At 34.1% G+C, this 12702-nt stretch overlaps 1 protein-coding gene across 1 annotated transcript; it reads right to left on the bottom strand.

The window, feature by feature from the left end:
* Positions 1 to 4977: 4977 nt before the first annotated feature.
* Positions 4978 to 11309, bottom strand: LOC107995450 (histidine-rich glycoprotein-like). Its single transcript, XM_062075861.1, has one exon. It carries the CDS (start codon positions 6590 to 6592, stop codon positions 5798 to 5800), a length of 795 nt encoding a protein of 264 aa, XP_061931845.1. The 5' UTR covers positions 6593 to 11309; the 3' UTR covers positions 4978 to 5797.
* Positions 11310 to 12702: the final 1393 nt, after the last annotated feature.

Below are 12702 nucleotides of genomic sequence, written 5' to 3'. Positions count from 1 at the left end.
TTTTTGCTTTTAATTCACGTCTTATTCAAGAAATATATCTCACTAGGACAGGATCTATTGTATCGTTTCATTGTTCCGCTCCACGTCACTGTCAACTCACACTGTGTGTTTTCTTTCGATGGCGGTGCAGTCGAGTTTTTGCTGGCCGACCGGAAACAAGGAAACTACGACAGACTCTTCTTCGAGTAAATTCGATCGCATTCGATTAGAAGCTTTCTTTTTCACTTAAAGGATTTCGCCCCGGTTCCACGGGATCGATCAACGGCACATCGGCAATTTATCTTTTTCTTCGACCAAGACGAAGACGTTCCCGTTGCGAAATTACTACATTTAATTACAGTCGCTCGACGTCATTCGTATTTCCTCCCCGCTTCCGGGATGCTCCTCGACCGCGGCCACGAATCCAAATTGATTGGATTTCGAGAATTCTTCAAGAAAGGAGATATATTTGCCGGAATATATTTCACGGGAATAAGTTGAATTTTTAAGTGGCGAAGATCTTTAAAAGATTTCTTATTCGAAGACCCGATATTTGAAATTTAGATTAGATTGAAAAATTATAGAATTAATTATTAGAAATTCTTGTGAAAGTTAATTAAGAATTTCATCAAATTCATTTATGTACGTTTGATACGTTATTAAGTATTATTATTAATTAGTAAATTTACATATTATTAGTTTTCAGTCATATATACAAGTAATGAATATAAATTGTTTCTAAAAGCTTTGACAAATTTCATATATCTAATAGCAGCCATCGCCGTTCGTTACATGATTAATTTTGAAATTAATATAATTAATTTTAGATAGTTCTGCCAAAACACTTTTGGCAACTAAATTAACTATTCCATCATAACTGACGAAATCATAAATAGGAGACATAAATATCGCTGGATTATTAATCCTACTGTATTTTCGTTATATGCGGTTGTTGGCGATTCATTTATATCAAATTGAAATAACTTTCTCGCTCAATTTATAAAACGTTAGTTAAAGCGGAAACATTTTCTCTAAAACTGGAAGTAGAATTATCCCCATATATAGAGTCCTGTTTGATTTCAGTTAGTTTTTATTTATGCTACGCTTTTCCTCGCAAAAGTTTTTCTTTGCCGACTGATTACGGATTGAATTATGTTCCAGGGATGCGTGAAAAATGTCCACAAATTTGTTTACCGTTTGTTTTAGATTTTACTCAGAGAAAGATAAAAGAATAATTATCGAATAATCTTGCTCGTTATAAGATCCATTTGTCGAAACGAAATTTTTTATTAATATAATGATTGTTTATATTTTACTTTTGCTCGCTTCTCATCATCATCACCTAAATGATTTTATTAAAATAATATTATTTCGTTTATGCGAACACTTCAAACAATTCATCCTCAAATTTCAGTTAACGAGTAAATGTGCTGTTTAAATCCAATTATTTGAATTATTCTACGTATTCGGATAGATTGAGCCGTGTCATATATTACAGTTCTTTTCTGATAATTGCGTAATTTAACCTGAATTTTGTAGCGTTGTAACATATTTAGTTGATCAATATATGCAGAAGTTATTATTAGAGTAATAGCTCCAATTACTCTAATTCTTGTTTTCATGCATATAGGAAATGCTATTGAAAATTAATCAACTATGCATTTGGGTGCATCCAATGAAAACTATTAAATTTACATTACATTTAACATAGAAACCGGTTATTATTATACATTGATGATTAGTTTATGCGAAAGTTGATCAGATTGAAAAACTTACTTTAAAAATTTGATTAAACTTGGTATTGAAATTAGAAAAAGTTTAAATCGCTATAATTCAGAAGATAATCCCAATCGATAAATAAAAAAACCATTGATACTTTCACTGCAAATATTTTATATATTGATCATCGATTTAAATATTTTTATTCAAGAAATAAGATTTTTTTTCTCATCAAAAAATTTTATCAATGCATCAGACTAAAATTTACATATGATACCTCAAGATACCCTAAGATACTATTATTATTGCAAACGATAGATACGTTCAATTAGTAGCCAACGGATAATTCTTAGAGGAATGGTTAGAAACGTGGTAGCGTTTCACTGGTAACCGGTTTTATTTTAATGAAATCGAGTCGTGAACGAAGCTGTTAATAGAGTTTACACCGGCACGCAAGTAGCAAGTAACGAGGACTTAGTATGCGAGTCGAGGACAATGAAAAGCGTTTAAATTAAACGGGACGTGTAAATTCCAAGTGAATACGATGAAAAGCCACGTCTGGAATACGAAAATTTAGATCATAGACTTTAAAGGAGACCTCATCGATGACGAGGCATACAAAAGATCGATGATGAATGACTTAGATAATGAAACGAAGATTTCAATATTATTGGATTTCAATTCTATTTCTGTATTATGTATTATGTATTTATAAAAATTTAAATTTGTATAAATATAAATTCATAGTCTATTCATTAAAATACAATTAAAAGACAAAAGTTAATTATTAAAAGAATGATTATTACAAAAGAATATTATTAAAAGTTTTAATTTTTAAATAATTTAAGTATTAACAATCAATGAATATTTATATTTAAGTTTCGTTTTGAATAAGAAAATATTTAAATAACGAAATCTTAAATTTGTCTTATAATTATTTCATTTCGTACTTTTTCTTTAAATCATATAATATTTTAAATATTCTTAAGTATCATTATTTAAAATCGTATACACTCTCGTAGATATAGATTCAATAAAGACAAGTGTAAAGTAAATTTTGAAATTTTTCCTAAGCGCAACAAGAATGTACAGAAATCGGAATACATAAAAAAGCTATTTGCATACAAATGTGTAATACGTAGTTTGAATCATTTTTAAATATAAATCCGATATATCTCGTTTCCTCTTCTTTTTTTTTTTTTTTTTTTTTTTTTAGGGAATTCTTTAAATCGTTCAATTTCACAGATTTTCCACGGTAAACATAGAATATTCGTGTTTTCATTTACAAACCGAAGTACAACAACTCTCTCTGTTTACTTTTCCTCGAGCTTAAAATTGAATTAAATCGCGTATGAGCAACAAAGAACAAAAATTAAAATACACTTGTGATAGTCTGGCAAAGATGTGTCGGAATTCGTTCTCATTCGAAAAATCAACATTACCGAGCAATTTGTTTCGTTTACTGAAAAACCAACCGGTTGGTACGTCCATCCTGTTCAATCTCCGAGTAAAATATAATTTTAACTGAAAATTACAGTTTTCGTTTTAATACGTTTCAGAGTTAAAGCACACGTGAAATGTTTGAAATTAAAAAGAGGGACGGCTCTCTGATTCTTGTTACGATCGTCGAAATACGATATTCTGAAGAGAATGGAATGGAATGGAATGGAAGTTCCGTATAAATAATAATTATGAACACGAAATAGGGAGCGTAATAACAAAATAATTCCATATTGGACGATTAATCCTTTGATAAAATGTTCATCATCCGATGAAATAATAAATTCGTATATAGTTACAAGTCTCTCTTGTTTCCATTGAAAATTGCACGATAGGTTCGTGGGAGAGAGCCCTTGACGATATAAGCCAGCCGGATTAAAGTGCTCGGGATAAGCATTTATGTTCTCCGAACGTTTTCATTCCTTTATTATTTCAAAAGTCTGACCAATGGGCAGTCAATGTATGGGAAGAAATAGTTTAATTAAAAAGAAAAATGTTCTTGAATTTAAACATAATTTATAAAATTGATATACGGAATAATATCTATCTATATTTTTTTATCTTTGTATAATCGATTAACAAATCGATTCTTCTTTTAATATGTTATATATCTTTTTAATATCATGAAATATGAATAATTTTTATAAAGGAACTTCAATATAGATGAAAAATTCTGATAACTTATTCGAATTCGACTATTTTAAATTTTCTCTTCATTACCTACAATTATAATATGATATATAAATATAAAAATTTCAAGACTATATCTATTCTTTATCGTCACAGCATAGAAATCATGATGAATCCAATGACCTAATATATCAATGAACACAAAGAAAATAGCTGTTTTATTCTGTCAGTTACGACAGCTATGCTGTTAAGACACAAAAGTATATATCTCCAAAAACACATATTCAAAAGTTTAAAAATCCATTAAAAAATAAAAATTCTTTTATCTTCCAGAATCCAATGAAATTTCCTTACGATACAATTTAATTGTTTGCCACTCGGCTCGTTTCATCGGCGATTTAAACTCGCGACAGCCCGGAATGAAATTTTTCGAGCGTGCGGGACGGATCCGTGATGGAAAAGCCTTTATTGCATTACATGAAACAATTTTCCAACGTATCGGGGACGCGCTCGCATAAATAGCGAAATTGTCCGGATTACAGGCGGGCGCGATCGCGTTTGATTAAAATCCCGAACGGCCCGGACACACTCCGGTGTGCTTTTTTCGATTGTAGGTCCAATTTCGAGCCGAGCACATTGTTTTTCGTTCTCGTTATTACCGTAGGCGCTTCCTTGCGCGAGCACACAACGCGATGACGGCATGTTTCATACTCACTCGCGTTACATACCGTACCCGATATTGGTCCCGATGTGAATCAACTTTTCGAAGGTGTGGGATTATACGGGACGGACCGTGTGGATGGGTAAATAGAAAGAATTTCCCGATGGAAATATTCGCGCGAGCAGCGATGTCTTCGACATGAATATATACGTGAATAAACAACGAAGGGAAATCAATAGGATGTGTTAGACGAAGGCTAACCTCTTAGGAGTTATTCGTAACTGAAGTTATTACACTGTGTTATTTCGTTCGATATAATCGTCAAATGAATCAAGAAAAGACATCTTGTATAAAACTTTCAATTACTTCCATGAAAAATTGCGAATATCTATTATGAGATTGTTTGTATAAACGTGCTCATAATAATAATTACATTTACACGTTTGCTTTTAAATTGATTTTTTTATATTTTATACAAAAACTAAATGTTTTATATTTAAAATATATTATGTTTATTCAATAAATATAATTGATTACTATTATAATAGTCATAATAATAATTTGATCATTGTAATATTTTTGTAGAATTACATCGTGTAAGTACGATTCGATTGAATCATACGATGAAAGATCAAATTTTTAAAGGAAGGAGCACATCCTCTCGATTTGATTAATGGCTATATTATGAGACAAATATGTGCAACGAAGAAACTTATTCGCAGCACGCCGTGGATAAAGTGAAAAAGAGAGCAATGAGGCACGTCATATCGATGTTTTTTCTCGCGCGTGCAGCCACTATATCCGTGCGCGTATTTACATAATGTATTTACACAATACAATATATATATATATATATATATATATATATATATATATATACATCGTATCGCAATACATTATTTCGCCGTCACTTTGGAAAAACTTAAGACTGACGGCTGTGAAATATTTAAGGTATTAAACGAGTGTAGCATGAATAACGAATGGCGTAAATAACGTTCCGTTAAGCGTGTAATTTCACATTGTATTACGGAGATATAAGCTATGTATAAAGTAATAATAATCATCATTGAAGACAGTTAACTTAATATCAAATTTTACAATATAATAATTTTATATTATATTGTAATATAATATAAAATTCGTTTTATCTAAAATTGACTTCCTTTTTCGTATGAAAACTGTTAATTAACAAATCGCAATTTTTTTAAATCGTCGATTCACAAGAATAGAGTACAACATGTCTATTCTTAAACTGAAAACAAGACGATAATCTGAAAGAATCCAAAATCGTTCTTAATCGATTCTTCTTCAACCTTTGTGTCCTTTATTGTATCCATATTTCTTCCCAGAATGATGATCACCTTTCTTTCCATAAGAATCATGATGACTGTAATGCTCATCATGTCCATGTTTCCCATGATGACCTTTGTGCTCCTCATCGATGTGTCCCTTGTCACGATGACCCTTTTTACCACGATGATCCTCGTGATATCCGGAATGATGATGACCACCTTTCTTATGCTGCCCTTCCTTCTTCTCGTGATGCCCGTGGAAGTCACCGTGCTTCTTATGATGACCCCCTTTATGATAATCATCGTAAAACTTGTGCTCCTTGTGATACTCGTCCTTGTGGAACTTGTTGTGATACCCTTTCGTCTTGTGACCTTTCTTGTGCCCCTTCTTCTCCCCAAACTTGCCAGCCTTGTGCCCTTTCTCACCTTCGTGGTGTTCCCCGTACTTCTCGTGCTCATCGTGGTGCCCCTTCTTTTGGCCACCGTGTTCCTCGTGATGACCCGAATGATGATGTTTGTCGTGCTCACCCTTGTCGATCTTGTCGTGATGGTGATGGCTCTTGTACCCTTTCTCACCCTCCTCGCCGTGTTCCTCGTGGTGATCAGAATGGTGGCTCTGCCCCCCTCCGGACTCGTGACGATGACCTTGGTGTCCGGAGGCAGCTGGCACTAGGTCAGTCTTCGACTCGACGTTCGAGGCGATGGGCATCGAGGTGGCATCCTGGATGTCTCGACGATCCCGAATGCTGACCAATTCCCGAGCAACGCATGTTTGAAACAATAATAGAATTACTGGCGCGAAACGCAGCATCTCCAGATCCAGCTTCGACTGATGATCGCGTAGCCACCGTCACACTTAAATATCCACGGTTCGATCGCTCCTTCGAGGGGTTTCCGACCGTTTCCTTCGATTCCGCTTTCATTCATGCGACCGCAACGCTTCCGCCGCGCGGGGCGTACCTTTCACACTTTCTCGAACTCGTAATGAAACGATCCAGTGTTTTTCGGGGTTAGAAAAAATGGTTGGAAGTGATGCAATCAAACATCACGGAAATGATCGAGAAAAGAATCGAAGAATAAAAGTAGGAGTATAATTTAAATGCAGAAGTTGGGAACGATGGAAGAAGGAAATGGCGTTAAATGTCGTGTGTAATTCGAAGAATTGGGAGTAAGTCGGTGATGGATTTATTCGTTGAGAAGGTATATGATCGATCTGTTTTCTATAGAATTATGCTTGTTTTGAAGATTTTTATTTAAATTCGTGTAAAATCTTTTTGTTGCACGTAGTATGAAGTGAAAGTAAAGTTACATAAGGTTTATAGAAAATAAAATCAGAATTTTCAATTCTTGATATCACGTTATTTTAGTAGAAAAATTTGTGAAGACTTAAAAATTAAAATCTTGTACAATTTGTTTGTTGGACATGCTTTCCTTTTTCTATGTATACATAAATTCATTATATCTCTATCTCTGTGCATTTAAATCATCTTGAAAAAGCATGGATGTTAATATACTATTCTATAAGAATTTTTGGATAGTGAATATGTCCATTACACATATTATGAAAATTAAGCTTTAATTTGCTATGTTCTAAAGAAATTTGTAACAACTTTGAATCGTTTCTTGCAGTAGTTATAGCGTGAAGAACGGTTAAATGCAAAATCTAATTGCAGAAATCAAAATAAAATTAAATTAATTTCTCCCACATTATTACAATCAAACATATAATTACTGCCACCACATAAAATCTTCTAATATCGTTGTTAATCGAATCATGCCAATTCATGAAAATTATAAATCCAATTTATGGAATTTCACAGACGTTGGCGATTTATACATGATATATCATCGATCGTTCTTCCAACTGTTCCTCCATTTAATCCATTTATTCCATTTCCATTTATTATAAAATTTTGCTGACGATTTTATTACGGTACGACCTTGTAAAATTTCATCCAGACGACACTGAATCTTTAAGATATTCGCTTCGTGCTACTACGTAGCACATATCTTTAGAATTGATATATATCTGAAAGTCGAAGGAATCTTGCGAATTCTACTCAATCGATCGACAAAGTTATTGTTAGAAAGGGATGAGATTTTGCCGGTGTTATTCGGTTCCAGAATTTCTAGGTTACGAAGTTGCTGGAAGTTGGCGAGTTGGTCGTCGCCAAGTTAAGAAAACTCCACACTGCTGTATAATTTTGTAATGTGTACTTATCCTCCGTATAAGCTATTTCTTTTCCAATTGTTTTCGAAGGTGCATGCAAATTGGATAAAATGAAAAAAGAAAAAAACTGATACTAATATTTTTCGACCGATTTATAAATTTCATTTAAAGGAAATCGCTAAATTATTCCATTTTTCAATTATTCTTTAATTTCTTAATATCAAATATCCTTTGAAATAATTTCATCAAATATATCAATAATAGAAATGCTTTGAATGTTTCTCTCAATTATTCGAAAAAGAAAAATGTTTGAAATATTCAGGAATATATAAATATACAAATAGATTCAATCAAAAATCATTCAATTCAAAATTTTTAAACGTAATAAAAATTCGACGTATTAAGTCGCGAGTAGATAAATAACAATTTAAAATTCACCTCAATTTAATCGACAATGAAGCAATTAACGAATGACTTCTCGCTTCAACGAATCGATTTGAATCCGTGCTTTTACATTATCTGTTCATTTGATTTGTCAAGATTCCACCTCGCGAAGTGTTCAGGAATAATCAGTCAACGGTTCGTTTTTCCTCTCCACGCCCGATACAAGAGTCGAGTTTCTTTTCTCAGCTACTTATTCGTGAATGGGGCGCATCGTCGTCGTTCTCGGCTTCTCTCAATCTCCATTGCAAATCAGCCGCGCCGAATTTGCAGTTTGAAACGGTGATCGATAGATTCGGCCTCTTTACGACCTTATTTGGCAGCCTGTTCGGCTAGAGATTGGCTCCTCCGGCGTTGGCGCTGCATAATCAAGATAAAGATTGGTTACTGCCCAGGCTCCCATCGTGAAGGCTCCTTTAGAGATCGGGAGAAAACCGGATACCGGAAGCTCTGCCAACTTCGATTTGGACTCGGCATCGTCGTAACGGAGATTAGATTAGGTGGCGTTCCCTTTGGACCTTCCCAGATGGAGAGATTGCTTTGTAAGCAGATCCAAGGGCGGCGGTGGTGGATCGCCGCTGAAGAGTATCCACTTTCCCCTCTCCTTCCCTTCGTTTGGAAAAGAACAGGCCGCTGACTATTAAATTAAGGCTTCGAGTGACGCAGCTAACTCGAAAACATTTCGACCCGATGCTCTCCGCTTCTCTTTCTCACGCTGCTCAGATTTTTCATTTCTCTCGTAGTTCCTTTTTTCCCTTCTTTGTTAAGGGAAGTGAAATGAGAATTGATTTTAAAATTATTCGCGTTAATGTCTTCGAAATTATCCATTTAATATATTACAAGCATTTAATCCATTCTTGACTTTTTAATGTATTAAATTGTAAAAGAAAAAGTGTAAAATGGTATAAATAATGATGCTCGTTTTGATGACAGCGCATATTATCTGTAAAATTATTACAGAATTATGGAAATAATTTAGACGTGTAAAAATTGTTCCAAATTGTGCATCATAATTGGAGGAAAAAATTCGCTTTGATAAATTTTGCCCTTAATCCTTTTTCAAGCGGAAAACAACTTTGGCAAAAAAAAACGCAAGTAATAGTTCGGGATGACGTTGCTTTTAATTTTCTTTCCTATAGATTTACTTAATTGCACCGAGTTGAAGCTGTTCTGGTAAGATGAGAGCGCCACCCTGTCGCAATCAGTTGATGGCTCAACGTAACCACCATTCTTTTCTTTTCATTCCTCTCACTGAAATTACTTTGCATTCAAGTCGAATCGATCACGATATATTCTTTCTCTCTTTTTCCCTCAATGCCACCACAATGCAACCATTCTTCGATACTATTTCATTCGAGCAATCGACCAATCGAACTATAGGCCACGAACAATGGCACTCGCGTTGTCCATTGGACAGCTAATGAAATTGTTTTCTAATTTGCGCTCTCTATGGATACAATGCTCTCCCTCTCCCTCTCCTCCTCCCTCTTCTCCCCCTCTCTCTTTGTTTTCTAGATCGAGAAGAAGGGTAACTAACATTGACATTCGACAATTCGAGTCCCGAGGCACACGATGCGATTCGGATTAAGTGCACTTGAACACGGATTGCGTGCCAGTTTGAAAACGAGCTGAACCAGAGGGTGGCTTGTTTATTGGGCACGGGAGAAGGATGCTTGAATTTCACACGTGATAGGAATTTTCGTGGAATAGCGCAATACCCAAAGTTGTGTCTTTTTCGAAGTTGTGAATTTTAATGAAGAGTGAAATGAGAGAGAAAGAGAGAGAAAGGTAATTTTAAATGGTACTTTTGGGATTTATTGACAAACCGTGATCCGCGAATAATCGGAACAACTTTGATAAATGTTCCAGAAAATTTGATATTCTGATTGACAGCTTGCGAATATTTATATAAAATAAAACTTTTATGGATGCGATTGAAATAGAGATTTCCCTTATTCCTTAAATGTCATAATGCTTATTATAGTTTGAATATTTCTGTTCTCTGTCTATTCATTATGTATACAATGAAAAAAATGAGTCGAATAACAATTTTAACAAATAAGAATTCAATATTCAAAGTTATAGTCTCAATCAGATATTGCAGGAAACGACATATATTCGAGCTTCAAAAACTTCAACTAAAACAAATCATTTCTTCTTTCCCAATAATTATTCTCATTACCATCTAAAGACAAAAGGTAAGACATGATCGTTTTAAAATTGATTTCCCCCGCTTGTTTCATATTCATCGAAATCCTCGATTGAGAAATTAATAAACGAACGTGCTCGGCTTTTAAAGCCTTTAAAAGTTGGACGAATTTCGATCGTCCTCGCGAGCGAATACTTCGAATTAGCCGAATCCACGACAACAACGGGAATCATTCTTTGTCACGCGCGTGCAGCGTTTAACAATAATTATCTCGCGCAATTAACGAACCGATTGCCGGCTGTCCCGAAAGTTTCCTCGTTATAAATAATTGCAAATCCACGGCCACCGCGAATCCCCCCGCCACCAGCCACGCGTCAAACGTCGCTCGTCCCCTTCAGCCGGATGCTCGCGTGACCGGTCGTAATTTTTAACAAACGGGTCTTCTCGTTGCTTCTTCGTGGGGAGGAAACAGACAACGCTAATAGCGTGCCACCGACTTGTACCTCGTGTTTTCTCTACCGTTCGCATAAAATTCGCGAGTTTAACTTTGTTAAACTTGGAGGGAACGAGTTAAGTCGTCCGAGCGTCGATAATTTCTTTCTGGAAGCGAGTTGTTGTTCACTCGTAAGATAATTTTTTTTAATAATCGAAATTGAAACGTTTTGAAAAGAAAAATAAGAATCATGTTTTTGGATGATATATCGGAATATTTTATTATTATTTATTTGTTGATATTTCAAATAATTAATTTATAAATCTTCTATTTTTGATATGTCACTTCTATGGAGAAATGATTCTTTATGTTCAGTTTCAGTGTGCCATTTTGCGTATAAGTTTTTATTTCGTCATTCGGACGGTAAAAAAATATTCTTCCACTTCGTACCAGAGAAAAGAAAAAGAATTTACACGGAAGATTTCATACGTTGAATTGATTTTATATTTGATTTTCATTTCGAAAATTAATTTTTCTGTTTTCCACTCCACTTTATCCTCATCTATCAACGTTGAATATTAACCGACGACGTAAAATATTTTCTTGGTTGAATACTTTTCTAGTTAGTTCATTTTCCTGTAACTATCCATCATTTAATAACACGATACACATCTTGAACAAATTGTCTGGCTCATAATCGAGGCCGGATACGGCAACGTTATTGTAACGAGCAACCGACGAACAACAGTGACCGATGACCAATTGCAATTTAGATCGACTCATCAATGCAGTACAAGCGTAATATCATTAAATTTCGTAATAACAGTTCGCCACCTTCGCACGCCATCAAAATTACACACAGCGTTCGTTACATAACGATTAAGGGGGAACGCGTGGGTAACCATTCAATGCACTTCTAATAATAATTGATATCGGTGTATTGCGAAGCAACAATTGGAAGCATTCGATAAACACGAAAGGAAGTAAGAATTTTACAAGATGCTGAATTAAAATATACGAATAACAACATTGTAATAACGTGGCGCGATTACGAAGTTTATTCAAAATCGTTGAAATGTTTTAACTGTAAATAATTTTTAATTTTCAGTGATATTTGTTATTAAGTTTTAATTGTTTCTTATATAATATATAATGAATGATAGTTTTCATGTTATAAGAAAATATATGTAACGTTGAAATTCATTGTTTGAACAATGTATTTCAAATCTTCGTTTAATCGAATAAAAGTAAACCAATAGTTTTTAAATAATGTTATAAATAAACGAATATGTATTTGTTACGGAATGTTTAATAACAATATTGTGCAACACGATTGTAGTATGAAATATGAAATATTCATTTATAAGTAAAACAATGAATATTGCTGTCATCGAATGCTTTTGAAACGAAGTTGAAAACTGTTCCATTTTTGATTTGATTGTACTCGTAATCGTTCGGATTTAATTGATTAATCTTTAATTGATGACACGGGATTGGACGCTGCACATGCGTTGCCCTTTTCTCGTTCGTACTTTGTTCGTCCAATTTGTATAATTTTTTCGCTTTCACGATTCATCAAGTTGAACAATTTTAGCCCGTAATTGCTGTTAAAATATCATGCCTTGAATTTCAAGCTTCAATTTTTCCTTTAATTTGCCCTGTTATCATTGTAAATTTTCCGTTCGTGAAAATTGCACGTATACAGAGTGTTAATATATTCGAAACAGG

Source organism: Apis cerana, linkage group LG6, assembly GCF_029169275.1.
Source record: "Apis cerana isolate GH-2021 linkage group LG6, AcerK_1.0, whole genome shotgun sequence".
Taxonomy (NCBI): domain Eukaryota; kingdom Metazoa; phylum Arthropoda; class Insecta; order Hymenoptera; family Apidae; genus Apis; species Apis cerana.
This window is presented reverse-complemented; position numbering and strand designations above follow the sequence as displayed.